We start from the raw sequence: 26,819 nt of genomic DNA, 5'->3' as shown, positions 1-26,819 counted from the left end.
TATTCCTTATTACACCCTGTTTATATCAGTATACCTTGGAGCTCTGTAAGGAAAAATCTTCAGGTCTGCAGTGGATTTGATTTCCCTCACTGATCAGGGGAAACCAATCTCAGACCCTTCATATGTCTATGATAAAAACCTGTGGTATTGTGGATTATTTCCACTTCCAGTGCTTTCACGACTACAAACCTGCACATTTATTTTGCTCTCTTTTATTCTCCTGCTGTTTTTCCTCTTCACCAGTTCTATGTTTTGTTCTCCATTCTGAGCTAAGCAAGTCTGTGCAGGTACAGCAGTCTGACACCAGAATTGGTGACCATTTATTTCCACAAGGAGACAACAACAATGCCGTTATTCAATAACCTTGCAGGGAAGGTTATATTCACAGTTAGTTGATAGGAGAATGACTTGTATTCTTATTTTTCAGTGCTGTGACTTGTTCTCTATAGACCTAAAAAAAAGACATAAGGGTGAATTTGCTGAGCAAAGGTTGTGGTGCATACCATGCACCACAATCATCCGACAGTCTAACAAGTCGAATGATTATCCAAATAGATTTGATAATTGTCAAGGCTTTCAAAATGTAGTTCCGAAACCGCAGACACTATCCATCACATTTTTACAGTTACAGAGATGCCAGAGAATCTGTCAGTGAGCAGAAAAGAATATCTTACCTGTAGTAAAAAATGGCGGCAGTGGTAACGTGATTTTCTAGACTTTGGGGCATGGATAATTTGCCATAAAACAGAATAGAATGGACTTGACAGGAGCATTGTACATTAGTAGCACTGTTGCAAATGCACCAATATTAGCCAAAAGGCTGTTCTTCATCTGTGGTCCCTTGGCCAAACCTTGAATTTTGCTCTTTGTCAGAAAAACTTGAAGAAGGGATGTTCATTAGCTTGTAACCTAGAGCTCCAGTACATTTTGTTATGCTTCAACCCAATGTGCTGAACATAAATCCAAACGGCTTGAGAAAACACAACAATTTTGGAGTGGCTTAATCAAAGTCTGAGTTTGACTAAATGCTACAATTTCATTTTAAACTAATAATGGCTAAATTAAAACAAATGTAAAAAGTAGAGTGGACCAAAATCTACAGTAAATGACAGCTTTTGCCACCAATGGGGGCAACACTAACCTTTTGCTTTGGAGAGCAATTATTTTTTCACCCAGGTCCAGCAGTGGTTGTGATGATTTAGTTCCCTTAATAAATGAAATCATCTTTTGAAAGCTGGATTTGAATTTAGTATTTCTTAGGTTGTCTTTGTCTGATAATAAATTTAACATCTGGACACATACGAGCAAAATCTAAATTCATAAGCCCATGCATACTTTGGCACAATATGTTTCTATACATCAGAATAAAAATATGAATAAATACAATAATTGTGTTGTACAGCATTAATTGGAATATTCAACATGCTAAAACATTTCCAGCATATTGATAGCTTGTTTTAAAGCTTTTCTGAATTAAAACAGTGAATTAGAATCTCATTCAACCCAAGTCATAACAGAATTGTTGCTGAGGTAGTTTGTGTATGTGTTACTGTGTGTTGGCTTGCTGCCACATCAAGAAGTGGATCTGTCACTAGGAATTATGGACACAAGATGGATGTGTGCCAAGTGAAAGGAGATACTAAACAAAGCAGGATGATACCAAACGATTATCTCCAAATGCACAGACTTTGTTCATGTCCTGCTATGCAGCTTAAGACAATGTTTTTAAGTTGTACGTTCTGCTCTGTCTACCCACAGCAGCCAACAAATTTCATTAGTAAATTTCTTAAGATGATTATGAAGGATCTACTGAAAAGCTGCCATATTTCTGCAGTTAATGGGCTCAGCGAGGAGGCTGGGGAGGTGAAGGGCTTTTTGAAAGGTCAGCTCACTCACCACTGGTGCTGACCCCCCTTAGCTATAACTACTCACACCTCTTAAATCTCAATCAGGAACAGGAAGTGTGTCCATTCATTAGCTATGGTGTCCAGCGGCTGTCTCTTTCATCTCACCCCTCACGTCCTCGCCGCCGTGTGAAAGCTTCCCCTCTGTTCCAATCTTCCATCCACTTTCCACACTAGAAACACTTGACGTGGTCCCTCAAAAATGCGCTGGCTGAACCGCTAGGAATCTGCTGAACCACTTTTATACACACACACATACACGTGCCACAACCTCCCTACCTTTCTACTCCTGTCTTTCTATCTTCCTCCCCCAAGCTCAAACCATTGCGATCCTTCGATGTCTCACAGCTCTCTGTGCCACACAGTTTTTTTTCTTTTTTCTTTCTGCTGCCAATCAGTGGAGCATTTTTCACAGAACTACTTGTGGCAGAGAAGAATGATGGTGGGCGAAAGTGTGTGAGGGAGTGCATGTGTGGGGGTGAGCACGCGCAGATGGGCAACAAAAGCATTGTACTCAGCTGAGGGCAATGCTGAGGTTCCCCCCTGAGGCTGAGCTGAGATTGAGTTCATTATTCAGTAGCAGTGGGTTCCAGCTGCAAGAGGAGTAAGATGGTGAGGGGGCCATGTCTGTGTTATGGCTCCTTCAGCCCTGCAGTCCACTGGGAACCAGTCAAAAATAATGCTGAGGAAAAAGGTTTTACCTGTCATATTGAGATGGAAAGACAGCATCTGGACGTCTTTAGTGTCAAACAAAAAGAACAAACTTACTGCTAATAATAAAAGGTGTTACTTTTTTGAACACCCCTTGATTACCTTGAGCTGTTTGCAGGCTATAATTTAATCATTATTATAAAGATCATCTCGTGTTGCTGGTGTTAGGAAGCACAGCCGGATCAGCAGCGGAATTCTACTGTAGCTCTAGATGGCAGGAGTGAGTTAAACATTAGTGCCATCGCCTACCAGAGTAAAGAATGTGCTTTTGTGTGAACTGCTTGTTTGTTTTCCCTTGAGGTTGATAAAGTGTGTTGGTATAATTTAAAAAAAAAAAAAGAATTAAACACAAACTAATAACAGAGAAAAAAAAGAGTCCTTTCAAGATAGGGCTGATGTCCTGCTGCTTCTCACTTACAGGACCCAAGGTTTGTTCCTTCACTCATGAATAAATACATATTGCTACTGCTTTTTTTTTTTCTTTTGTTCCGGCACTCACACAAAGGCAATTAACTGGAAATTGCTTTGTTGAAACTGCTCCACAAAGAGCTTAGCAAAGGAAATGGCATCACAGCAACTGCATATGTAAAAACTTAATGCGTGATGTTCACCTCTCCTGAGATGTGCATGAAAGTGCATTGAGGAGCCATTACATGGTGACAGTTTGTAAATGGTATATGGAATGGGTTGCAATTGCCTTGGCACTTTCCTAGTCTTACTGATCACTCAAAGCCCCTAACAGTGCAGGAGGCATTCTTTCCATCACACATACAGACACATGCACACGCACCCCATACAGCTATCTTTGATAATTCACACACTAATCACACATCCTACTTGCACACAGCTCACTGATCAGTGAATCAAAGACAATGTTTGCTCTTCTGTGTGTGGGTGGAGATTGAGACATGATGGATCAAGCAGTCACAGGATGAGCACAGGTTAAACTACCTAAGAGGGTTTTTTCAGCTACTCCCAAACCATAATTAGTTTCCATTTTGACAAATTCTATAGTTAGACAGATTAAAATTTTCTGGAGGTATTTCTGCTGCTATAGCATTGTACTGCTTGAGGATATACTTGCCATTTTTTCTCATTTGGGTATTTTATTTTGCTATCCACCATTATGCATTATTTGCTGTTATTGCTGCCATTAGGGCTGAGTTCTCTCTGATTCTTTTATTTCCATTAGGTTCTTTTTCTTGCCATGGTAGCCATGTCTGGCCCACTGCATTTGTATTTTGGTTTTGTTTTCTACAACATTATTACAATGTCAGAACTATTGTTGTTGTTGTGAATCTACTTTCATGGAAGTTATGCCTGGCCTAGTCCTTCTGTGTTTTGATTGTGTGTTCTTTTTTTTTTTTTTTTTACTGAACTGCTGTCAACTTTGTGCACTCTGTTTTTCTTTCTAATGAACGTTCTGCTTGCCTGGTGAATCTGTCTTTAGCTGCATCTATTTCCTTGAAAAAGTCAGAGATAGAGCTAAGCTATTCTCTTATTTATTTTGTTCATCTACATTGCCTATTGCTTCATATTTGCTTAGTATAAAAGATCATTACAAAGTCCTAATTTTATGAACCTTTTTTTCCCTTTTATAGAACTGACACTGTCAGATTGCATTGTGTTTCAGACTGAACTTGCCTGTATGTAGGTAGATCTGAATGTGATTATATGATTTTGCATTAGAATGAATTTTGTTGCCCTGTAATGGGCTAGCGACGTGTCGAGCATGTACTGCACTTCTTGCCCAATGACTTCTTGCAGTGACTGCAAGGATAAGCATGATTAGATAAAGGATGGATTTGGTGGATTTCAATAAAACTTAGACTGATGTTTAGATTTGCTCCATAATTAACTGTACTGAATCTGAACATGTAAATGAGAAGGTAATAATAAAAAAACAAAGCACAACTAATAATTACTGTCCAACCCTAGTGATGCAAAGTGTAACATTGAATAGTGTGGATTATATGCATAAACTAGACACACAAGCACACTTTATTTGTGAATAAAAAAAGCTAGAAATAGAATGTATTCATAACTTCACAACTGTAAACACTTTCAGGAGAGATTTCATTTTCTATGATCGACTTATTACTTAGGGCAGTGGTCCCCAAACTACGGCCCGCGGGCCAGATGCGGCCCGCCTCCACATTTGGTCCGGCCCCCTGAACAATACCAGAGTATTTTCATATATGTGCATTTTTATTTGATAAGTTGGACTTTTGCAATAAAATAAATGTTCCTTAGTAATGAACTTTATTTATTATTAACTACTAGTTAGTAACTATTTTATACATGCATATAATTGACCCTAACCCTTTTTTTTATGTGGAGAACCCAGTGTTATTTGGTTATTATTTATTTCATAAATAGTGTTATTTCCTGACTTTTGTTCTCTGAAGAATCCAGAAAAGGTTATTTGATTGTGCTTTCTGAAAAACAATACATTTTTATGTTTAGCACTCTTACAATCGTCACACTTTTTCTGTTACAAACTGACCCCGGCCCCCCATCAGAGAAGGGACAAGTTATGTGGCCCTCACAGGAGAAAGTTTGGGGACCCCTGACTTAGGGTAATGTAGTTTTGTGACTCCAGTAAAAATTGACCAAGCAGAAATTTGCCAGTGATTCCTTTAGTTTTATCAGGGTCATGGTTTTATGAGATGAATGTTCTGACCAGTGATTAGAAACAAAAACAGTTGAAATAGGATATTTATATGAAATCTTACATTACACAATGTTTTATTTTGCTCCATAGTTTATGAAAAAAAAACACTTAACTACAACAGAGCAGTTTTATTCTTTTGGTACTTAAGTACATGGGTACAAAATGGTTTGTTTACAGGTATGAAATGGTAGGATGGAACACAATTGCAATGTGTAGGTACAATTTGGCATAGGGGTGAACTGACCTGGAGCCTGTTCTGTGATTACACAGCTTGGGGTTGAGTGCATTTTGTAGATCTGAGCTTTCAAGCTCGCTCTACCCTTGGCCACATCTTTCACTCTCAGCAGGTATCAAGGCTGCCATGATAACAAGTTATACTGTCAGTGGTGTGCAAATAAGTAGTTATCGATGCACAAATTGACCAGCAATGCAATAATTGTAACTTGCACATTGTAAATAAGTTGTAGTTTGTGGGGGGTTTTTTATCACTGAAAAAGTGTTTACCATCCTTTTTATAGCAGTTTACTCATCTTCAAATCCTTACTTCCAGCATGATAATGCACCATGCTAAAAGCTCCTCTCATCTCAAATTGGTTTATGAAATAATAAACTAACTGTTCTCCCAAGGCCTCCACAGTTACAAGTTCAACAGCAGGTTAACCAACTGTGATTAGGTCACCTTAATCAGCTGCTTTTGGCATACGTACCAGAAGCACATGCTGAGAAACATGTAGTCCCTTTCTATACCCTGAAGGATTAGCCTGGATTTAACAAAGGTACAGTTCTCATTTTGCCTCTTAACAAAATGCAAGTCATTTCCTGCATGATGAGAGTGCTGTGTTTCCTGCAGCAAATGGTCTGTCATCCTACTGTTTGATCAACGAGGAATGATACCCAGGGGAACATCCGTGTATTCTCATCTCTTTATGGATCCGGCAGAGGGCTTTGCATCAAGACAGACCTGACCTCCATCCAGTATGTTCCCTTCTTTTCTTACTAATATCTGCCAATCCGAACAAAAAAAAAACTGTGAGCCTGAATTTGCTTGACTCATGAGCTGAATCTTACACACACCCAGCTCCTGAGAACACCGGGATCATAAAGCCGAGGTAAAAACCACAACCCCAGCAATAGCTGGATAATGAGCCTGCAGTCACGACAGGGTCAAGCAGGGTCAATGGTTGGTGCTAATTCTGGATAATGCTATTGGTATTCGAAGTACAGCTGGAAGCATTGTGGAAACTGACATGGGGAACCACATTTTAGTCAGTTAGTGGAGCTCCACAGGCAAGGTACAAAAAAACGACCCTCAGAGCAGCACTTCAATGAGATGTGTCACCTCGATGTCATGAGGGCAGCAGACTGTGCGGTGGTGTTCTTGTATCCCGACAACAGGCAGAGAAGCCCATCCAGTGTTCTGTTTTAGGACCTGTCCTGCAACTGAGTGACACACAATGCATGAGTAGCCTGTTAGGTCACTCTAGCCTCTGCTTTACCTCTGTTATACTGTGACAGCCACAAGCTCTTTCCCTTGACATAGCTGCTAGATCATGATTTGCGCTACTGCTATTGACATGTTCATAACAAACAAAAAGGTTGTTACACTCTTGCTAAAGTGATCTTGCATAGGTGGGTGAATCTGTGCTAATTGAGGCTAAAGGTGAAAAGAAGAGATAGAAAATGCACAATGTACTCCCAGTGAACATGGCAGCAAAGTTAGCATACATGAATCATTCAGGACACAAGAAGAGCACTTTATAATCATCAGAAAAAGCTGAAGCACTTCGGTCACAATGTTGCCACTATGATTGCAACAAAAAAATCCTGTCTGCTCCCAGCAGTCAAAGGGGAAAAAAATGACAGCCTCATGAAATTATTCATCCGTGGGGTTTGTCTGTCTTTTTTTTTTTGGGAGACCAAAAACAGTGCAGTGCTGCCAGTGAGAAATAGCTGCAAGTCGATGTGAAATGTCCTTGAAGACTTGGACTTCTTCAGTTTATGTGACAACTCAATACAAAGCTGAGACAAACTGTTCTGCATAAAGGTTTGTGGAGGTAAATTTCCATCAGAGTGGCATTTTACCCTTTTCTTACGCATTGCTTTGTTTAATGAGATTATATTGTGATTGTTGTTCATATTTAAACACAGACGGTCGTACAACTCCACATACAAGAGGGATAATATATAGGGATGGGCAGGTATATAAATCTCATCATATAACATGGAGTGAAAATGTCATGACCACAAAATTTAAGAAAAGAAAACATGTAGAATAACACCATTTTGCTTGAAACAGATGAACAAGATTTAGTTGGATGTACTTTTTCAGAATTAACATATTGATTCTTGCAGTCATAACATCCTTAATGACATTTAATATTTTAAAAGAAGCAAAATTATTGAGTGAGCACTGCTGAATTTAGTTTTCCTTTTTTTTTTGTGCTGAATATTGTGTCTTTTGGCTGTTCTGCTCCTTACGGAGTAGCAGTTAGACTTGCCAGGCTGCAGTTAGCTCCAAAACAGAAATGCCAACTACAGTTTTACAACAGCATTACCTCAACATGTGTGATGGGTGGTGCTTATTTCATTTCTATGCCATGAGTGTCTGTCTCTTTTGAACCCTGAACAGCTATTTTTTTTTCTGTTTCATAAAAAGTAAAAAAATAAACATTGGTAGTGCAAAGTGGCAGCAGGTGGGTGAGGGGTAGCTTTGTGTTACTTCATGCCCCTTTAACTTGTATGTTCTTAGGGTCTTTGCTGGTGCTAAATTGTCACAAACAAGTTAAAAACCTTAATTTGCATTATTAAGAGACATTTAAGTTTCAGGCTTTTTTATGTGCATGTTCCTACAATTGTGATTTCTCAAGTGGTGACATAATTTGTTGGGTTAATAAAACAATTCCAGTATTTATTGCAACTAATGTGGCAAATATTTATATTCTTTTATTTCAGTTTGACAGGGCTCACACCAGAAGCTTGGTGTGGTGCCTTCAAAGCTAATGACAGAAGTTTGTGAAGCATTGCTAAGCAAATTTGTGATCACTAAAATTTGTCATAGAATTGTATGTTAAAGTTGCAGTAGGTAACTTTAATTTTAAAGTACATAAATATATATATATTAACATTTTTTTTATTAACTGGGACAGATAATCTGCGGTCTGAGGTCCTATTGCCATCTGCACAAATAAAATACTTAGTCAAAAACAACCAATCGGAAGCAGGAGAACGGTCTTAGCAATGTCAGTCATATTGTGTAATGCCAGTCATTTCCACTCTTGACTATCTAGCAATATTAAAATGACTGCAACCATCACCCTGAAGAAATGTTACATTTGTATTTAACCTTTTTGTTTTACTTAACACTAACAGCATAAATGAATATGCTACCTTAGAAAAAGCTGGAGAGGACTGTTGCCAAGAGGAATGCATGTGTTTCCTTCCTCTATTTCTTCCTGTTTGATAATTTTGACCTAATCTGTGAATGGGTGGATTAAAGGATGGAGAAGACACGGTTCTTTAAATTTATTTAGATGTGCAAGTCAGTAACCTTTACCGACTTGTTTTTAAGTTGACTGACAGGATGTGTTCAAATACTTATTTATGAAAGGCTATATGACAGCACAAGATATTTGGCTTTTTGTGTTTCATCAGCCAAGTGACCTACATTAACCATTGTCAGACATCAGTAATTGACAGCGGAGCTCATGGGGGTGGCTTTTTTTTCTTTTGCCTGCATTATTCAAACTGAGACAGCGACAGATTTTTGAGTCCTTATGCAGTATTTAGAGTCACTAATTTTCAGATTGGATATGTTCTTAAATGCAACAAACATCTATGAGGTGGAAACAACAAAAGAAATAAATTAGAAATTGTGTTTTTAAAACAAGGTAATTTATTTGAGTAACTCAATTCACTGAGAAACAATATATGGGTTAATTACACCTAGGCTGATAAGATATGTTTGAAGCTTTTGTTTCTGTTGATCATTATAATGATGATTTTTTTGTCCCACTTGCAGCTTATGAACACACATTATCTAAAAGGTTTTCATATTGACAGGTACACTTAAGACCTGCTTAAAGGTTATTTTCCACAGGTACTGTTAATCTGAGAAATTAGACTAACACATTCAAATTAGAATTTTACTGTATGCATCCAAGGTCACATGTGCAACATTTTAAATGTATACGATATCTTTTAACAGCCGTTTATGCCTGTGCTCTGAAATGAAAATCATAAAACTGAAAATTGGTTGGCTGCAGAAACCGAGCCACTCAGGTCCTTTATTTTACATCTCCATGTAAGAAAGCCTTATTGGTCAGCTGAACTCTTCCCGTCTAGAGCTACATAAATTTTGATGTCGGAACAAAGCCAACACAATAACATGATACCATACAACCTCCCACACAACACTTCAGAGAAAGAAGGCAGAGTGCAATGTTGATCATTTGTCTACCAAGTCAGTTTTTCTTCAGGAACGTAACTCTTCAACAGAAGAATCGATTATTTGCTGAAAGCCATAGACTTAACCCTTCTTTCAGATATGGTTATGTTTGCTATGTTCTAAAATTCATAATCTTTCATAAAATATCAAAGAAATCTATAGATTAGCACATTTAAAATCACACCACAGTGTCTTGCAAAAGTGTTCACACTGCTTAATTTTATCATATTATAATCTCAAACTTTAACATATGCTCAGTCTTCTATCTAATAGACCAACATAAAGCAGTGCATAACTTTGAGGTAGAAAGAAAATGACACCAAGGGTTTTCTATCTAAAGAAAAATCTGAGAAGCTGACATCCATTTCTATTCGCCTCCCTGAGTCAGTACTTTTGTAGAAATACTTTTTGCTGCAATCACATATCCCAGTCCTTTTGGGATACCTGTCTTGTAGTTCCTTGCATTTAGATACTGAAAGTCTGTCCATTTCTGCTTTACAAAATAGGTCATGCTCAGTCCTATTGCATTTAGAAAATCGGTGAACATCAATTTTCAAGTTTTGCGAAAGATTCTCAATTCAGTTAGGGTGTGCATCTTTACTGGGGCATTCAAACACACAAAGCTTTGATCTAATCATTCCTTTGTGTCTCAAGTCCTTTGGAGCCTCCAGCAGGCTCTCCTGTATGATTGCCATGTATTTAATTGCATTCAGCTCCCATCAGTTCTGAACAGCTTCCCTTTGCCTGTTAAAGACAAACATCTATACAGCATAATGATGCCACCTCTATGTTTCAAGGAGTGAATTGCATATTCAGAGAGAGGTCTTATGTTATAGTTATATTGAGCATTTTTATGCAGACTAAATTTGCACTTACCTAACCAGGTCTTGACAATGTTCCCATCTCTCATTGATGGACTGAACAATATTCCATAATTCTAATCTAACCCTAACAGTATCCCTGGTTTCCCTACTGTTTTGTGAAAAGTTTTGTTTACAATATTTACTCTATTTATCCAAAGAATGCATCACACAAAACTAGACTCTAGTGTTTCAAAGACTCCTGAAGGCAATAGATCTCACTGGATTTTATTTAGGGATATCATAATAACTGGTAAATGAATGCAAATAAATACTTGTCAGTTGTTCAATTTGTTGTGTGAAAGGGACAGTATTATATATTTTCCAGGCACAGTGCCATTTCATAGCACAATCAAGTAACTGTTACCTTCAGTTGTTATAAAAATTCTGCATATATCAATTAATGAAATTTGACTTTACAATTTGATGCCTTGAAATTGGGCCTCTGTCTCTTTAAGAAGGTCAAACAATGCACCTCCATTACACCATTTACAATTCTTAGGAGCGTCGGACTCTGAAGTAGTTTGCATGATATGCTCAGCAGACATGCATTTCCACCACCAGGTGTTTGCTAATTGCTGCTGCCACTAGCCTAGAGGAGCTGTTTGGTGACTGTGCTTGATTCTCATCTTCTTTCAGTGCTCCATCTGGGATTTCTCCTATTGATCTAGATTTTTCTGGATAAATTTCAACGGGGCCTATCAGCTAAGAGGATACTTTGTGAACGATTGATTGTCTGCACCGTTTTAGAATTGTAGACTGGCTAGGGCTGTGGTTTGGCAATGATGGTGGAGGAAATGAGTGCAGCCATTCAATCTGTGTTGGTCCCACTTCCAAATATTGAGCAGTTAAAGTCTGAGTAAGAGGAATGTATTACATTTCATGGCTCTACTGTACTACCCAATAGGTTGTTTACAGTGCATGCAATTTCTGGTAAGTTTTATCAACCTGCAACATTACATGCGTCACATCCAGCCATTAGCAATTAGAGTCTGCCTCCAGTAAATGACTGTTTCTCAATAGCCAAGTGTGTAGACCCTCTGTATGAAGCAAAGTGTAAAAAAATGTGTTATTTTTTACCAAGCTAGTTTGCCATAAATCCTTTGAATTCAGTTTCAGATGCTGACTCTGAGTCTTTCCAAATGCATGAATTGCCTTGAATGAAGTTGGCATGAAAAGCATTATTTGTATTTTTTTTTTACCTACAAATTATTTTTTACCAAACAGATCTATTCAACCCCTGGTCAAATTCGCATTTTAAGTAAACCCAGCCTGCAAAAGGCATTTTAAAAGCTGTATTTTCTTCTTTGAACTTTGTAAAGGTATGATTAGGAGACATTTTGCACACACTGTAAATGTACTGTTCAGCTCAAAGGCATACTTTTTAGACCCACATTTATCATTAGTGTCAGCAAAGTTGACATTACTTTTTCAGAGAAAACAAAATGTCAGAACTAAGCAATGACTTAAAGAGGTTCAGCTTAAAGTGAAAAAGTTTCCATGTTTGTTTGTTTCTTTTTTTTCACTCCCTCTCAGAAAAATAATCAGAAAAAACACAATGACATAAATGAATTTGAGATAATGACATGAATAATTGTACCAATTATTCTTCATTTGCCAGTTACTCCATGGTTTCACTGTAACCTCATGCGGTGCTGGTATATTATTTTTAACATTTCAATTATGTATTCTGCTAAACAAAAGCACACTTTCAAAACCACAAATATGTTCTGAAATATTGCACAGTTAAGTCATTTTATTGAAATGCAAGCAGAATCAATCATCTCGTTGCACTCAGCTGGCCAGTTGTCTGAAAGAAAGCAACACTTTTCCTTCACTTTCAGAAAAAACTAATTTGGCTGCTTAAAAATATGTAACTGTCATTTTCAGATTTCCTTTCTTTCCCATTCTGACCCCAAATTGAGATTCAGCAAGTTACATTCACCACAATAGGTGCATTAATGTGTTTCTGCTGTGACTCACTGTTTGTATTAACAAGCAGTTGACTGGATATACATAATAAAGTGACCAATGCTAAGGTTTGTGAATATGCATTGTGCCTTCACATCACATGTTTGATTTGACACTAATATTGATAATCTGAGTTGAGTTCAAACAACAAGTCTGCGTGTTCTCCTTGTGCGTGCACGAGTTCTCAGGGTTCTCCGGCTTCCTCTCTAAATTAGTTAATCAGTCTCTCTAATTTGTTCTTAGGTGGATATCTATGCTCATGGTCGTTTATCCTGTGTGTGACTCTGTGATGGCCTGACGACCTGTCAAGGTGAACCGCGGAAGATTGAATGGATGATGAATTTTTATAACTAAAGCAATTTACCAAAGGGAGAAGGAAGGACTTGTGTATTTAAGAGGAATGCATCCCGTTATGATCATGCTAAACTTTCTTAGTGTTAAAAATCTTAAATCGTACTTTTATTTTTTATTCTTTTCTATTTTTGTGCCCCTCATTCTTTAGGACCCCCATCTGAGCCTTAGCTCCTGATAACGACACCAAATCATCTCTCTCCAGAGCAAAACTATATGATTAATGTGCAACGAGCTGCGTCACCTTGACGGCATTAAATCATTGAGAAAAGACAGGAAACGTACTCCTCTTTGCTCTTGCCTCCCTCCCTCACCCAACTGTCCCCCTTCCTCTTCCTTCTCGTCCTCCCTGCCTCTCTCACTCTCATCCCTCCGGTGCGTCTGTTCGCTGCTCAGAGCGGCGGTGTGCATGTGTCAGGGAGCCGCACCGTTCTGCGCACTGGTTCCGCCGGACATCACCGGATAACGGCGCTCGTCAACCGGGTTGGTGGTGGAGGGGGAGACTGGACCCGGACCAGGAACAGGAGCGGGAGAAGCACCGTGGCTACTTGTATAGCCCGCTCTCCGGAAACATGTCGGAGTTTTTCCTTCTCGCCTTTCTCGCCCTTTCCTCCGGATTATTTCCGTGCGCCGAGCCCTCGAAGGTGTCCGACGGGGAGAAAGGTAAGCCGGAGCAGAACCACGGGCAATGCGCAGTCCGATGAAACTTGGCACCTCTAGTCTTCTGTTGGTACACTGCTTCTAAATGTTGTGTAGTTGCTGGATATTAACACGTTTTTAAAATGCACCCGTCCTGTATCCTAAACAGTTTATTACAACAAAAAAAAGAGAGATGCTTCTCATCCTTTCCTCCCCAACGTGTCATTCTTTCCTGGAATATTTAGGATCTTTAAAATGACACGTTGCATTGCTTGATCCGAAATAACAATGCCACCTGTATAATAAGAACTCGCTGGATGTGCATTTGACACAGCTTTTGCTGTGTTTGAGCATTTCCAGGAACAGCCATGAGGAGCCAGGACAGGATTCGGTAGCCTATCTGTGACTGCAGGTGCGCAGCGTAGCTATATCCTACAATGCAGCAGGTGAAGGAAAAAAAAGATCCCCTGAGCCGGAGAGGATTTTTTACATCTATCCGAGTTGTAGCTTGGATCTTTGCCGTGGGATCCTTGAACATCGCACCAGAACGGATTTGATAGGACGGTGGTTTGTACGGTCAGCTCCACAGAGCGCGGCAGAACCTAGAAGAAGCTTATTGCAGCGAGCCCCCCTTTTTTAGGAGCTTATTAGAACAGAATGGTGTCTGATATTTGAAGTTTAAGTAAACGGTAGCAGACCGGGGCCGTTTGTCACTCTTTTACTCTCGAATGAATTATTCATCTTTATGACAGTCCCGTCAGTAAATCAAAGCTCAAGGCGCAGGACTCCAAATAAGTATCTTTATTTTTGCATTTTTGCAATTGATAACAATGATGCGCACCTGGCCAGCAAATCGACTCTTTAAACTTTGTAACCAGACCCATTGCAGGTTGAGTTTGGTCATAGTTATCAATGGAAATTCAGTAACAAATTGGAATTTCTACATGTAACTTTCTATTCATTAAAAAGTTGAAAGGATGCAAAATAATGCACTTTGACTATATCAAGTTAAACCAGCTATCTGTTTTGTATTTTATTATGAATTACTCTGTGTGAGAACTGAAATTAAACAAACAACATGCAAAGCCAGAAATACTGATAACACATTCTTCTTTTATCAGCACTTCTTTAAGATAGCTACTACATGGCTTTAGCTTGTCAATGAAAAACTTGATTTAAATCGAAGATTTTACCTTCAGCATTTTGCTGCAGTTTTAAAGGGTTATTATTGTGTCTGCCTTAAATCCAAAAACAAAGGCATGAAAAATTACTCTTACCCATAAAAATGACAAAGCACCTTCCCACTTCAATTTTTTATGTGACCACAAAATGACCTTTGATGCCTATAATATTGCAGTGTGACAACAAATACCACGCTTCCCTTATATCTGTATGCTGGAATAATTTTTTCAGAGATTGAATGGTGAAAGATATTTATAGTTAACCTGAATAAACGATAGGTCCTATGAACGTGGTTTTAAAAGAACAAACGGTGAACTTGACAGAAATCTCTTTGCTACCCAAAAGATCTTTGAGGATAATTGAAGAAATACGCAACCAAAATCACACCAGCTTTGCTCGACATCGGCATCTATTTTTTGCAGAGCACAGTTCAATTCTGCATCCCCCAGCTTGTGTTATCTCCCATATTCATAGACTTATGGTGCTTAATTCTGATACAAGATTTATAACCCTAAAAGTAAGGGCCAATAGCATACTGCTAAGTTATTAACAAGATTTAAATTAAATTAACAACCTCCACTTCAGTGGAGTATTGTAAGGGGGGAAGCAGATGTGGAGGGGCCACTAATAATCTTGGGCTGACATATTAAAATTATAAGTGCACCAAACAAGCAACGACTAATTTTCAGTTGATTTATCAGTGAACCTGCAAATTAAATACTGAAAGATCTAATTCATTTGCCTTTTTATTATATGCATAAAACAAATAACTGCACAATCAACCCCATACCCCTTCATTAACATTTTTGTTTAGTAAAAACCAGGTAAAGGTTAAGAACGCATGCCTTACTTTAGGAATGGGAATAATCTGGTCATTCCTGTTTTTTTTTCTGAATCCAAAATCACTACCTCTATCATATAACCGGCAGCACATTTTGTTCAAACCTTTTTGTAGTCCTAGGGAAAACATTGCCTTTAGTCAACATTTACAGTAAATTAGTCAGATCTAAATGAAAATTAGATCTCGATCTTGGCATGGAAAACCCATATTGGTGCATCACTATCCAAAGCCAAAATCCATAAATAGAATTTCAGGAGGTTTGTATACTGCTTTGGTCAAACTTTAAATGTAGGTCCAATTAATAAAAAATATTTTTCTTCCTTTGTAATCTTCTGTAATTTTTTAAACAATCTAATAATCATAAAGTTAATCTTTTTAAGTATCTATTTACCAGAAGTTAGTTAATGTTAGAGCATGCTGTTTTGCCCTTAGTTCAGTTTAGTGACCTTGATGTTATAATGCTGCAACTCTTCTAAATATTTGACCTAATTAAGTGATCCTGACATCCTTTGAGGCTGAGGGCAGGAGGGAGTGATGGGTATAACAAAAACAGGCACTTGTATTTATATACTTGGCAGAATGCTTGAGTTTTTTTTTTGTTGTTTTAAACAAACTGGTTTATCACTGTGATGACACAAGAATCCTTGAGAATTCACATAGGCTTCACGTGATGTTTTGTCTGACCCATTGTGGGTCAGACAAAACGGGTATGGGTTTTATTCTAAAACTGAAAAGATTTATAACTTTAAAAGGGGACAATTAAAAGGCTGCTTAGCAATTGTTAAAAAATAAAAAATCTTCATTCAAGTAGTGCTTCCTCAAAGTGTTTTGTCATAGATGATCAATTTAAGGAGGTTTAATAACCACCAAAATTCATAATTGAATTACATGACTTAAGTACATTTCTACTTTGACTCTAAACTCCCATGTATAAAAAAAATAAAATCTATAGCATCTATGCACTAAAATCAGTTGATTTGGCAAGTCAGACCATTGTTATGGATCTGAAAAATATAAGTAACTTTATAATTTTAAGATGATATAACTCAGCTAAATTTTATTAACTAAAGATTTGACCAAAAATATGTTATCCCTGTATCACTTGAGCAGGGCTATGAAGGAGTGCCAGACATTCGGAGACAATATATTAAAAAAAAAATCACATTAAAAATGAAATATTTCAATGTTGCAACAACATCTTAAGATTATATGTAAAAACTATAATTAACATTAATTAATATTCCCATATTGTGCCTCTACTCCACTGAGGACTTTAATGTCAGTATTCACGCTTTTATTTTCTTGTTTTAAATTTAAAAAAGGTGTACACTTTATTTAACTTGACCAACACATTTACATGTACACCTACAGCGCAGTGTATTTGGCATTATTTCAAGTCAGAACTTAAACTCAAAGATCATCCTTGTAATGATGTCTTACCTATAGCTTACCCTCCTTTACATTCTCCAGCCGAGCACAGTGTGGCGAGGCCGCTCTGCCTGTTGAGAAACTGTCACAAATGCCTCCTTCAACACAGCTTGGAAAACAGGGACTTAGAGATTGCTTTGCAATCACAGTAGGCAAGACAAACACTCCGTGCTTCTCTCGGTGCATGAAATGAAAAGATGGATTTGCCTCTTTCAGCTCTTCAGCAGTGTTGAAAGGAGTGGAGGCACCTAGTTTTGACTGAAAGTAAAAAAATATATATATACACAACTGGTACATTGAGAACTATTAGATTCAAACACACTACAATAGAACCTGGGATGAATCACTATCAGCTGTCCTGCTCCATTCGCACCAAGAACAAATGAAACATCTTGTATTTGCACAGTACTGATAATGGAATTTCTTTTTTTAACACAAAAAGTGGTTGTCAGTCTAATTAGTTTGAAATTAATTTATTTCAGTGCAGTTGTGACCATTTTGCATTGAATGCCAAGTGGTGAGTAGTGGTTATCTCTGAATGAATTAAAAGCATTTGTAGAGTTTAATGTTTGAATGGCATTGTCTCCAATAAATGCTTCCTCTCTGTTTCCCTACTTATCACTCGTGTCCATCTAACATTGAGCTGGTCGACCTGGCCTGGCTGTTGTGTCAGAAAACCGCTGATCAGACACAAAGAACAGCTTGAGGAATTTGACAACACTGTTGTACTTCCTTCTTTTTTCAGCTTTTTTCCTTAAGGAAAAAACATCTAAATACTCGGGATGTCATGCAGTGACCTCAGTGGCAGATAAGCATCACCAAGCTCAAACAGCTCAAGGTTGTTTGTAATGTATAGCCTATTTAAAAGTTGATAGTGTTGTGAAAGGCACAGATATGTCCACTCACTAATGCAGGTAAAAGTGCCTTCAGGAGCTAATTAAGTGAGATAGTGAGATACGATCGCACGAAGGGTATGTAAGTAACTGTGCATTTTAAATGTGCATTGGTTGAGACAAAATCAGGATGAGTGCTATCATTTAGTGCTCAAGTTCACCTGCAGATAGTTTTCATCTTTACTCTTTAGTGTTACAAATGAAATACAGCAAAACTGCATTTTCAGGATTAATGTTCAGCAATATTGTAGACTCGTATAGTTAGAGGGTGGTGTGGAGCAATCGATGGAATGAAAAATGAAATACAAAAGAGAGGCAGATTTTTCTATTGTTCCTTCTTAATTGCAAAAAAATTAGTTTCATTTTGTTTTTAATATCCTATTATTGTCCAGAGTTCGATATGAACCACTTCAGCACTTCCATTTACCAAGATAAGAAAAAGAACAAATAGGCTATATTAGAATATGGATAATGCTTAGTGAATGAGTCAGCTATGTCCCTGCAAAATATGTTAGGTCCTTTAATTTCACACATTAAATCAGGATCTGTCAAACAAATTAATAGTTGTTATCTACCTATCTGTCTAGTGTGTGAAATATTAAAGAGTAAAATGGAGGACCTCACAGTCTGTACAACGACCAGCACACCTCGATGTCCATTAGCTAATCACACATTCATTCAAATGCAGATGTATATGCAATTTAAATACATCTGCATATGAATTGCATTCCTGCTTCATCTTGTGTGTTTGGAATAACTTGTTTGTGTAATTTTATATTTCTTAACAGAGTAACAGTACTCTGTAATTATATATTATGTGCATGAGAGCACAACAAAAGGAGTTGAATATTGGGAACAAAAGAATGATTTTTCTATATAGTAGGTAATCTATATTAATAATTATTTATTTCTCTGTTTTTAACATTTATTAGCATTGTGTATTTCCATATTAAAGACAAACATTGAGGTCTGAAGTCACTCAGTAGGCATTACTGACCTTTTTCCAGGTAATTTTGCACAGATTACAACCTTCTTGGCCAAATTAAATATTTTTGTGGTCCTGATTTATTCTTTTTTTAGATGGTTTTGAACTGATTTTGATTCCCTACAATTTGAGTTGCAGTTTTTTTCTTTTTTGCCTTTTCTCCCCCATAAATACATCTGTCATTTATCAACAACATAAATGTTCTCCATTACACCAGATTGCTGGGCTTTTCAACATTTGAATCAGAAATCTTAAAATTAAGATCTCGAAATTACTAGATTAATTGTAAAAAAAAAAAAAAGATTTAGGTTTACAGCAGATGCAGTTATTTCTAGTTCTTGCTGATAATATCAAAACAAAGTAGACTAATTTTAGGTTACCTTAAGTTCAACTGACCTATTTAATATTGGTAAACTTACTTGAATGAATTTCTTTACATTTCTTGCCCAACATTTTTGGTGGTGACTGTGTTCTTTAGAGGTATAACGTTGAACTTTTTTTAGGTTGTAGTTTAAAACTTTCCAAGTGTACATTCTTCTATCGCATGTAAAGTCATTGTCAGGAATAATAACCTTAAACAGTTGTGATCTGATTGACTATCAACATCTCACATTATTGTGGATGTATTAAAGCCAATTCTTATGTTCAACAATTTTCTTCTGTGACCAAGTTTGGGCCAAATGTCACCTGTGATTCTAGAGTAGTTATGAATCCACTATCACCTCATTGACTCTATAGTACTTCATTCCCTTGATGGCAAAACAAACTCATTTCAACATACCTCCAGCACTTTCACTTGACAGTTGGTATGACAGATGTATGCTAAATACTTTTTTGCTTTTTACCAAGCATGTGTCATGTGTCCAAAGGACATTGTTCTAAAATGTCTCTGGTTATTTAAAAAGTAACTTTGCGATCATTGTGTTGCCAAATTCATTTTAAAAGGAAGAGGTTTTCTCCAGGCAACCCTTACAAACGAGCAAAACTTGTTCAGTTTTGTTCTTCTGATGGTTCTGGATTTCTGGTTCTGGATGGTTTAAGATTTATAATTCTAACTGAGGCCTGCAGAGTCTGAGATGGAGCTCTTGTCTTTTTTGCAGTTTCTCTGAAAACCAAATTTTCTGTCCCTGAGGTGAATTATGTGGGATGTTCTCTCCAGGAAAGAATAGTAATTATTGGCAATTGTTAAATGTTTCTCACTTGTAGACTCCTGAACTTCAAATTGTTTGAAAATGGCCTTATAACCCTTCACTGATTAGCAGTCTGCTAAAATTGCTTCTCTAAGGTCATTACTGAATACTTTTCTTCTTGGCTAGCTGTAGACCAAACCTTCAAAATCAAATGCATTTGATCTGCAGCACTTGACTTTTACACTACCTCCTTTCTTCTAAAGAACCAGCAAGAGTTTGCTTTGTTTTTGAAGTGAGTGTAATGATAGTCAAGAACATTTCTCCTTTTGCATGGTTGTGTTGCTGTGCATGATGGGCTTAAGTGATAAAAAACTGAAATCTGAACTGAACATGATTGGTCTGTTTGCTTAGCAAGATATTTTTTTGCTGTTAATCTCTTAATACAATATGACTTTTTTGTTTTATTCACTAATTTGAATAATAAACTGAAATTGACTGGGTTGTTTAATAATTACGATCAGTTTGGATTGGATGAAATTAACTGAGTCTGTATCATTAGATTTAATTAACTTTTTTGGTGGGAGAAATGTGGGAGAAGGTGGTTGCTGTGAATTGTTGCTGTATAAATAAACTGAATTGAACTGATAGACAGCCAATAAATATTTTATTTCAACTGAACTGGTTAACAGCACTGAAGCTGTTGCCAAACCAAGCATAGCTTGTGGAGGAACATGGGGATGTTCACAGCATGTATGCGTATAAAAATGAGGCAGAGGGTGAATAAAGCTGTGATCATTTAATCCTTTTAGTAGCCTATGTATGCCTGGCCAGGACAGATTTTAGTTGCCTTTTGAGAACCCTAATAGGGTTTAACCTCAGCTTTCCATACTGCTTCACAAGCAGCGTTGTAGGCTTAAAACGGAAAGGTAGAATTCCTGATGCTGTAGCGTTGCGCTGGCAGAAAAGTTCAGAGTCACTGTCTGAATCATGAAAGCTCGGCTGAGATAGTAAGGGCAAGTAATCAGGATAGAAGAGAGGAATCTGTTAAAGAGAATTGTTTATGGCAAGCCAGCCCAAGGGAAAAGAGCTTTAACTTGAATATTACTAGGGCTGCTTGTGGTTGTCACTGAAATATTCTATTATTAATTTTTCAAACTGTGAGCAAGCTGTTCTAGCTCATGATTTTTGGTGGAACCTCATTAGAAAACAAGCACTCTGAATCAGACAGCAGCTGCAGTACAGCTTTAATTAGTGACGGAGGACGTTTAAGGACTGCAAGGTGCATCGGCCATTTCAGTTTTCACTTATTAATACATCAGAATTTTACTGAATTGGTGATCACATGTAATGTAAAAGCGTAGTCTGCGGGTCTGCCCTCCAAGTGTGGATTTATTAAATAAATTATTTCACACAGACACAGCAGTTAAATGAACCCGGTCAAGACAGAAACCTGGCAGGCAAGTTCAGTGATTGTATTGAACTAATATGAAAAATAAAGGTGGTCAGAGAGGCAGAAAAGTACAGAAACAAAAGCAGTTGTTGGGGGGGCTAGATCTGAACAGCATATGCTACTAGAAAAGACAAAAACCCAAGAATGGATGGCTGCTGGGGGATTTGGAAACAGGTGGGTGTGGCAGTCAGCTGCAGGCAGGAGGAAAGGTTGACTACGTGGGTGGAGGGAATGTGACTTCAGGGAGAAGATAAAGATTCTAAAATCACACTGACTTAAAAAGAAACCATGATATTCAATTGGACACCCACCCTGCACAAAGGCTATTGTGGGGTGTCCCAATATAAATATAAATTTAGAAATGCTGTTAAATTCAAAACAAACATTTCATATTTCCCTATAAAATGTAACAAAATTGATTTTTGGTTAGAAATAAATTAGGAAATGCCCTCATTTATTTAACTGGGTAAAAAAAAACAGTTTTTTGTTCTATGCTTGGCTTCACACATAGGGTCTGGAGCCTCAGCTATTAGAAAACAGTTGCTTGCTGAAGACATGGACTCTGGTGGAGTCTGTATGCTTGATTGAATCGACTTTTTTTGTAGAAATTTGTTGAGATGCTATTGGCTGTGAATTTGCTGTATATATAGTGCTTAAGTGATTGGGTAAAGTTTTTTATTTTTTTATTTTAACCAGTTGCTAACGTTTGGCCGTGATATATGTAATGAACTAGTTCAATACTATGAAGCTTACTGGAAATTGCCTGACTTGCAAGCAATCATCCCTGACTGCAAACAGAGACGTGTCAAGCCAAACAATATGGCTGTTAATGTTAGTTCAATATTTAGAAGTGTGGCCAACACAGACTAAATGACTTCCTCCGCTGGCATTGGCAAATTTTAACGATAGCCAGACTACAATTTTAAAACGGTGCACATATTTAGCACATTATAACTGCATTTTCAAAAAAATGTGCCCTATTTAAATGTTTAAACTTTTAGTTTGGTGTGTTCCTACTGAACACCGAAGTATTTACAGAGGGATTTAGAGATTATTTAAAATCAGACATTCCGATTTTGCAGGCATTCTGATGTGAAAATAGTCTAAAGATGAAAGACAACAGCATGCCGCTGTATGTTCAACCTGGGAATAAACTGCAAGATTCTAAAACAGCCCTCAAAAACCTTAACATATAATTTGGAAGACCTATGGCAGGGGTTTATATAAAAGTGAATTTTTGAACAGTAAAAAAAAAACTGCTCAGGTATTAATCTTTTGGAAGGTAAGCACAGAAGAAACCTTTGTTTTCCAAGAAAGACCTGAAGGCCACACTAAAGTTTTCCAAGGACAATGTGTGACATTTAAGACCAGGACTACTGAGATAATGTTTTTGGACATAAAAGTGTAAATTGAATTATTTGGACAACAGAACACAGGACATGTTCAGCAAGTGTTGGCCTAAAACAAAGACAAAACAAAACGAAAGCATCACATTTCAACAAGCCATTGAAATGTGGCAGAATATGGTGATTTAAAAGGATTGGAATATTTCTGCAAGGAACTCTCAGTGCCTTGCAAGGGGAGAAGCAGTCTTAAAATCTCCTTCTCCTCCACTTTCCTCCACTGCCACTGGACAAAGTCACAGGAAGGGTTTTAGCGAAATAGTCATAGGTCAAGCTGATTAAGCTTAAACTGTTATCAGAGATTTATCTCTGACTTGGTCAAATGCTCAAACTGGGTCTAAGTTTGGTTTAGCAGAATAGGAGCAGAAAGGGAGTCTACATCAGTAAGTACAGAAATCTCTAGTCTCCTTGATGAATTATTTCCATTTCAGATTATCAGATGTAGCACAGATTGTTAAAAAAATTGTAGTAGAAGTTTGTCCAAAAAAAAAGAAAGAAAATACAGGCCTGATAGATACTGGAAATAAGCCTACTGGCCTAACAGACTTGAAATATTTTTACCAATCAAATGTTCAGAGACAGCAAAGCAGTGAAATAGTAAAGTACATGTTTCCAACTGATGAGCATAAGCCTGGATGAATCATTCTTTTGACTTGTGTATTTGTTGTTAACAGCTAAAAGGAATAAAGACAGAAAGCAGCCCTGTCCCAAAAGAACTAGGAAAATAATTGTTAAAATACCAATTGAGTCTATTAGTCAAATACAAAAAACAAAATCTGTGATACCAGTCAATTGGGGATTACATAAAGTTCTCACCATGCACAAACATTTGCTTCAGGATGTTTTCTCTTATAATTATGATACCAAACTTGTGGAATACTGGAATTGTGTATATGTACAGCTCTGGAAAAAATTAAGAAACTATTGCAGTGAACCCCATTGACCTCATGATTATTCCACCAAATATTGATTTCTGAACTCTCCGAGTTAAAACATTAGTATTGTAGTTTCTAAATGAACTTGCTTTCTTTGCATTATTTGAGGTCTGAAAGCACTGCATCTTTTTCGTTATTTTGACCAATTCTCATTTTCTGCAAATAAATACTACATTTTTGCTTGGAATTTCAGAAATATGTTGTCAGTAGTTCATAGAATAAAAGAACAATGTTCATTTTACTCAAACATATACCTATAAGAAGGAAAATCAGAGAAACCAATTATTTTAAGTGGTCTCTTTTTTCCAGAGCATGTATATATACACTATTTATTTATTTATTTTAATTTTTTTCAGGCAGAAAAATGGGGCACATTTACCTACTGAGGGTTTTTTCAGAAACAAAAACCTCCACAAGGGGTGCCAACATTCTTTGCAGCTCACTGAAAAGATCCAGTTCTGGTTTTAAAGGGGAAACTGTTTGGTAAAGACTAATAGGTGGCCTTCAAAGGTGGGACTGCCCTCTATTTTCACAGCTGTTTAACGCCTTTTCCCCCTACACCACAAACTGAAAATGGGCCTGCCAGCTGCAAGGTCTCTAGCTCGGTTTTCTGCCCACATCCTGTTCCGACATGGCAGCAAAAGTGTCCACATCAGCAGTAGGTAATCCTCAAGACGTGAAAAAAGGTCCACACAGTCTCCAGGCTAATCTGTCTTCACTCACTAATTGAATAAAACGCATGCAGATTCCAGGTAAAACTGGGTTGAGGACTGCATGAGACGGTGGTTCCAACTGGAGATGATGCACCAGTCAGCATTGTGCTCTGGCTTGTGCTGCTGTTGGCTTCTATGCATGGATTTCAGGTGCATTCTCATTGACTCTTGCATTTCAAGTTTGTCTTGGCTGTAAAACTAGACAAGCAGTCAGAACTACTTCTAAGCTCTTCAGCTGCACCAAAGCAGACTGAACTCTCCAGCCAAACCTGAATGTTTGCCTAGAAAAACTTCAAACATTGCACAAGGCACGATGAAATCCCATCTTGGGATTTATTTTTTTATTGAGGTAACTGCTTAGGCAGCGTTTTTGCAGAATGACATCCAGCCTTTTATGCGCTGTGAAAAGACATTGAAACAGCTGACACGTCTCTCTGGTGATGTCAGCTGAGTGTTGCTGACATTGAGCTCTTACATCCTTCTCCGGGCAAAGGTGAAGCGTGGCCGCAAGCTAAAGAAGGAATCTCTGAATCAGCCCCTACCTGTTTTTTCTTGTGTTATACTGTGTCCTGATGAAGCTGTGCTGAGTCCAACTGAAAGAAGATATTGAAAGTAGCTGTTAGATTTGTGATGGTGTCAAATTTAATATCCTCTCCCACTGTCTTAACGGGTCACATCGAATCAGTAATGGATAGGCTTGGGGTGTTTACAGTCTGTTGCTGTAAATTGACTTACATCATTGATTACTAAATGGAAGGCGTGATAATTTTTTTCCACCCAGCTGATAAAAGTTTCAAAATAGATTTTTTTTAAGATGCTACATATTTTAAAATGCTAAACATATCTTTTTTTTTCTTTGAGGAAACAAAGAATGTTGGTTGTAATAATTATATGAGAGGTTCTCAGATATCAAATATTTTAGATGCAACATTGGACTCAAATATTGCTTTTTTGCAATTTGTCATTTTACAGCTAGAAACTTCTTGCAAATACACGCATAAAAGACACAAGTATTGCTCTCCTTCTAGAAAGTGAGTCTTTATCCCAGTCTTCTGTTTCAGCCTGTAACCAGACTTCATAAAAAAAATAGCCTTGTATTTAGCTCCATTAATCTTCTGCTTATCTGACCACATTTCCCATGTTCCAAGAAAAGCATAACACTGCCATAACAATGTTGTGATGGCGTGTGACATTACATCCAAAATACATTAAATCCAAAATCCAAAACATAAAGCTGTGGTTATAATGCGATAAAATATGAAAAAAGGCTAATAGAAATATATGTTTCTTTTATAAGTTGTGTAAGTAACCTGCTTTGTGAAAAGGAAACAGCCGTGCACATGTACAGTACAAATATGCCCACCAAGACAATTCAAACAAAATAACTAACTGAGCATTCAACAAGGGACGTAGTGCAATAGTAAAGGTTAAAGTTGGTATTCAGCTGGAAGGTCTGGGTTAAGCAAACCTTTCTTCAAATGTCTCAAAGGGTGTAAGACTCTCCTTCTGCTATTGGTTTGTCAGTTTGAAAGAGTTAGCGGCGAGCTGGATGATGGCAGCACCCCGAGGAGCTAACCTGTGCATATTGTTGTGTGCACATCATGCACATATTCAGTGTAGCAGATATTCACTTTTAGCTATATATTCTGCTTCCATTACATGTATACTTTGCCATTGAGGATGCAGGTTCTCTTCTGTATTTTATCTCTTTTTGTAAAGAAACAAAATATTTACATACTCTGTAGAGAAACACTTTTTTTTCCATGTAGTCATGGATAGAATTACCAAAAGTATTTTTGTTTCTTTTATTTAAACAAAAAAGAGAACCTTTTTTTCTCATGTGGTAGAAATGCATTTTTAAACTGTATGACTTGGATCCAATTGTTTGAGTGTTCATCCATAAGCTTCTCACAATGTTTGCTGGGATTTTGGTCCCTTCCCCTTGGCAGAACTGTAGTAAACATGATGCTGCCACTTCTATGCTTCAAAGTTGCCCCTTTTTTCTTGATTAAAAATATATTATTCCTGCTGAATTTAACTGAAGAGTGCCTTCATTCAATTTTGACTGTACACGCATGAAAACCTTAACATTATTTAGAGAGAGTTATGTTGGAGTTTGTAAGGTTGAAGAATAACTTGCAGATTACAAATAACTGTTATAAAACTGAAATATAAATATGCTGTGTCATTAGATTGTTTTTTCCTATATTTGGGGTTTTATCAAGTGTGGTCTTTATCATATTAAAGCTGGTATTACCAAATGTACATAATCCTAGGCGTACTAAAGAAGGAACGTTATTACCAT

The 26,819-nt window shown here is 37.3% G+C and overlaps 1 protein-coding gene across 2 annotated transcripts in view; it reads left to right on the top strand.

Annotated features, from left to right (window-relative positions):
* The first annotated feature begins 13,300 nt into the window (after positions 1 to 13,300).
* Positions 13,301 to 26,819, top strand: part of lrp1b (LDL receptor related protein 1B) — a 320,393-nt gene continuing 306,874 nt past the window's right edge. For both annotated transcript variants that reach the window (XM_023337136.1, XM_023337135.1), the window contains exon 1: positions 13,301 to 13,578. In XM_023337136.1, the coding sequence (XP_023192904.1) occupies positions 13,488 to 13,578 (91 nt within the window). In that variant the 5' untranslated portion in view covers positions 13,301 to 13,487. The remainder of the gene's footprint in view (positions 13,579 to 26,819) is intronic.

The sequence above is a fragment of the Xiphophorus maculatus genome, chromosome 7 (genome assembly GCF_002775205.1).
Source record: "Xiphophorus maculatus strain JP 163 A chromosome 7, X_maculatus-5.0-male, whole genome shotgun sequence".
In the NCBI taxonomy this organism is placed as follows: Eukaryota; Metazoa; Chordata; class Actinopteri; order Cyprinodontiformes; family Poeciliidae; genus Xiphophorus; species Xiphophorus maculatus.
Note: the sequence above shows the minus strand (reverse complement) of the source record. Positions and strands in the feature narration are given on the sequence as shown.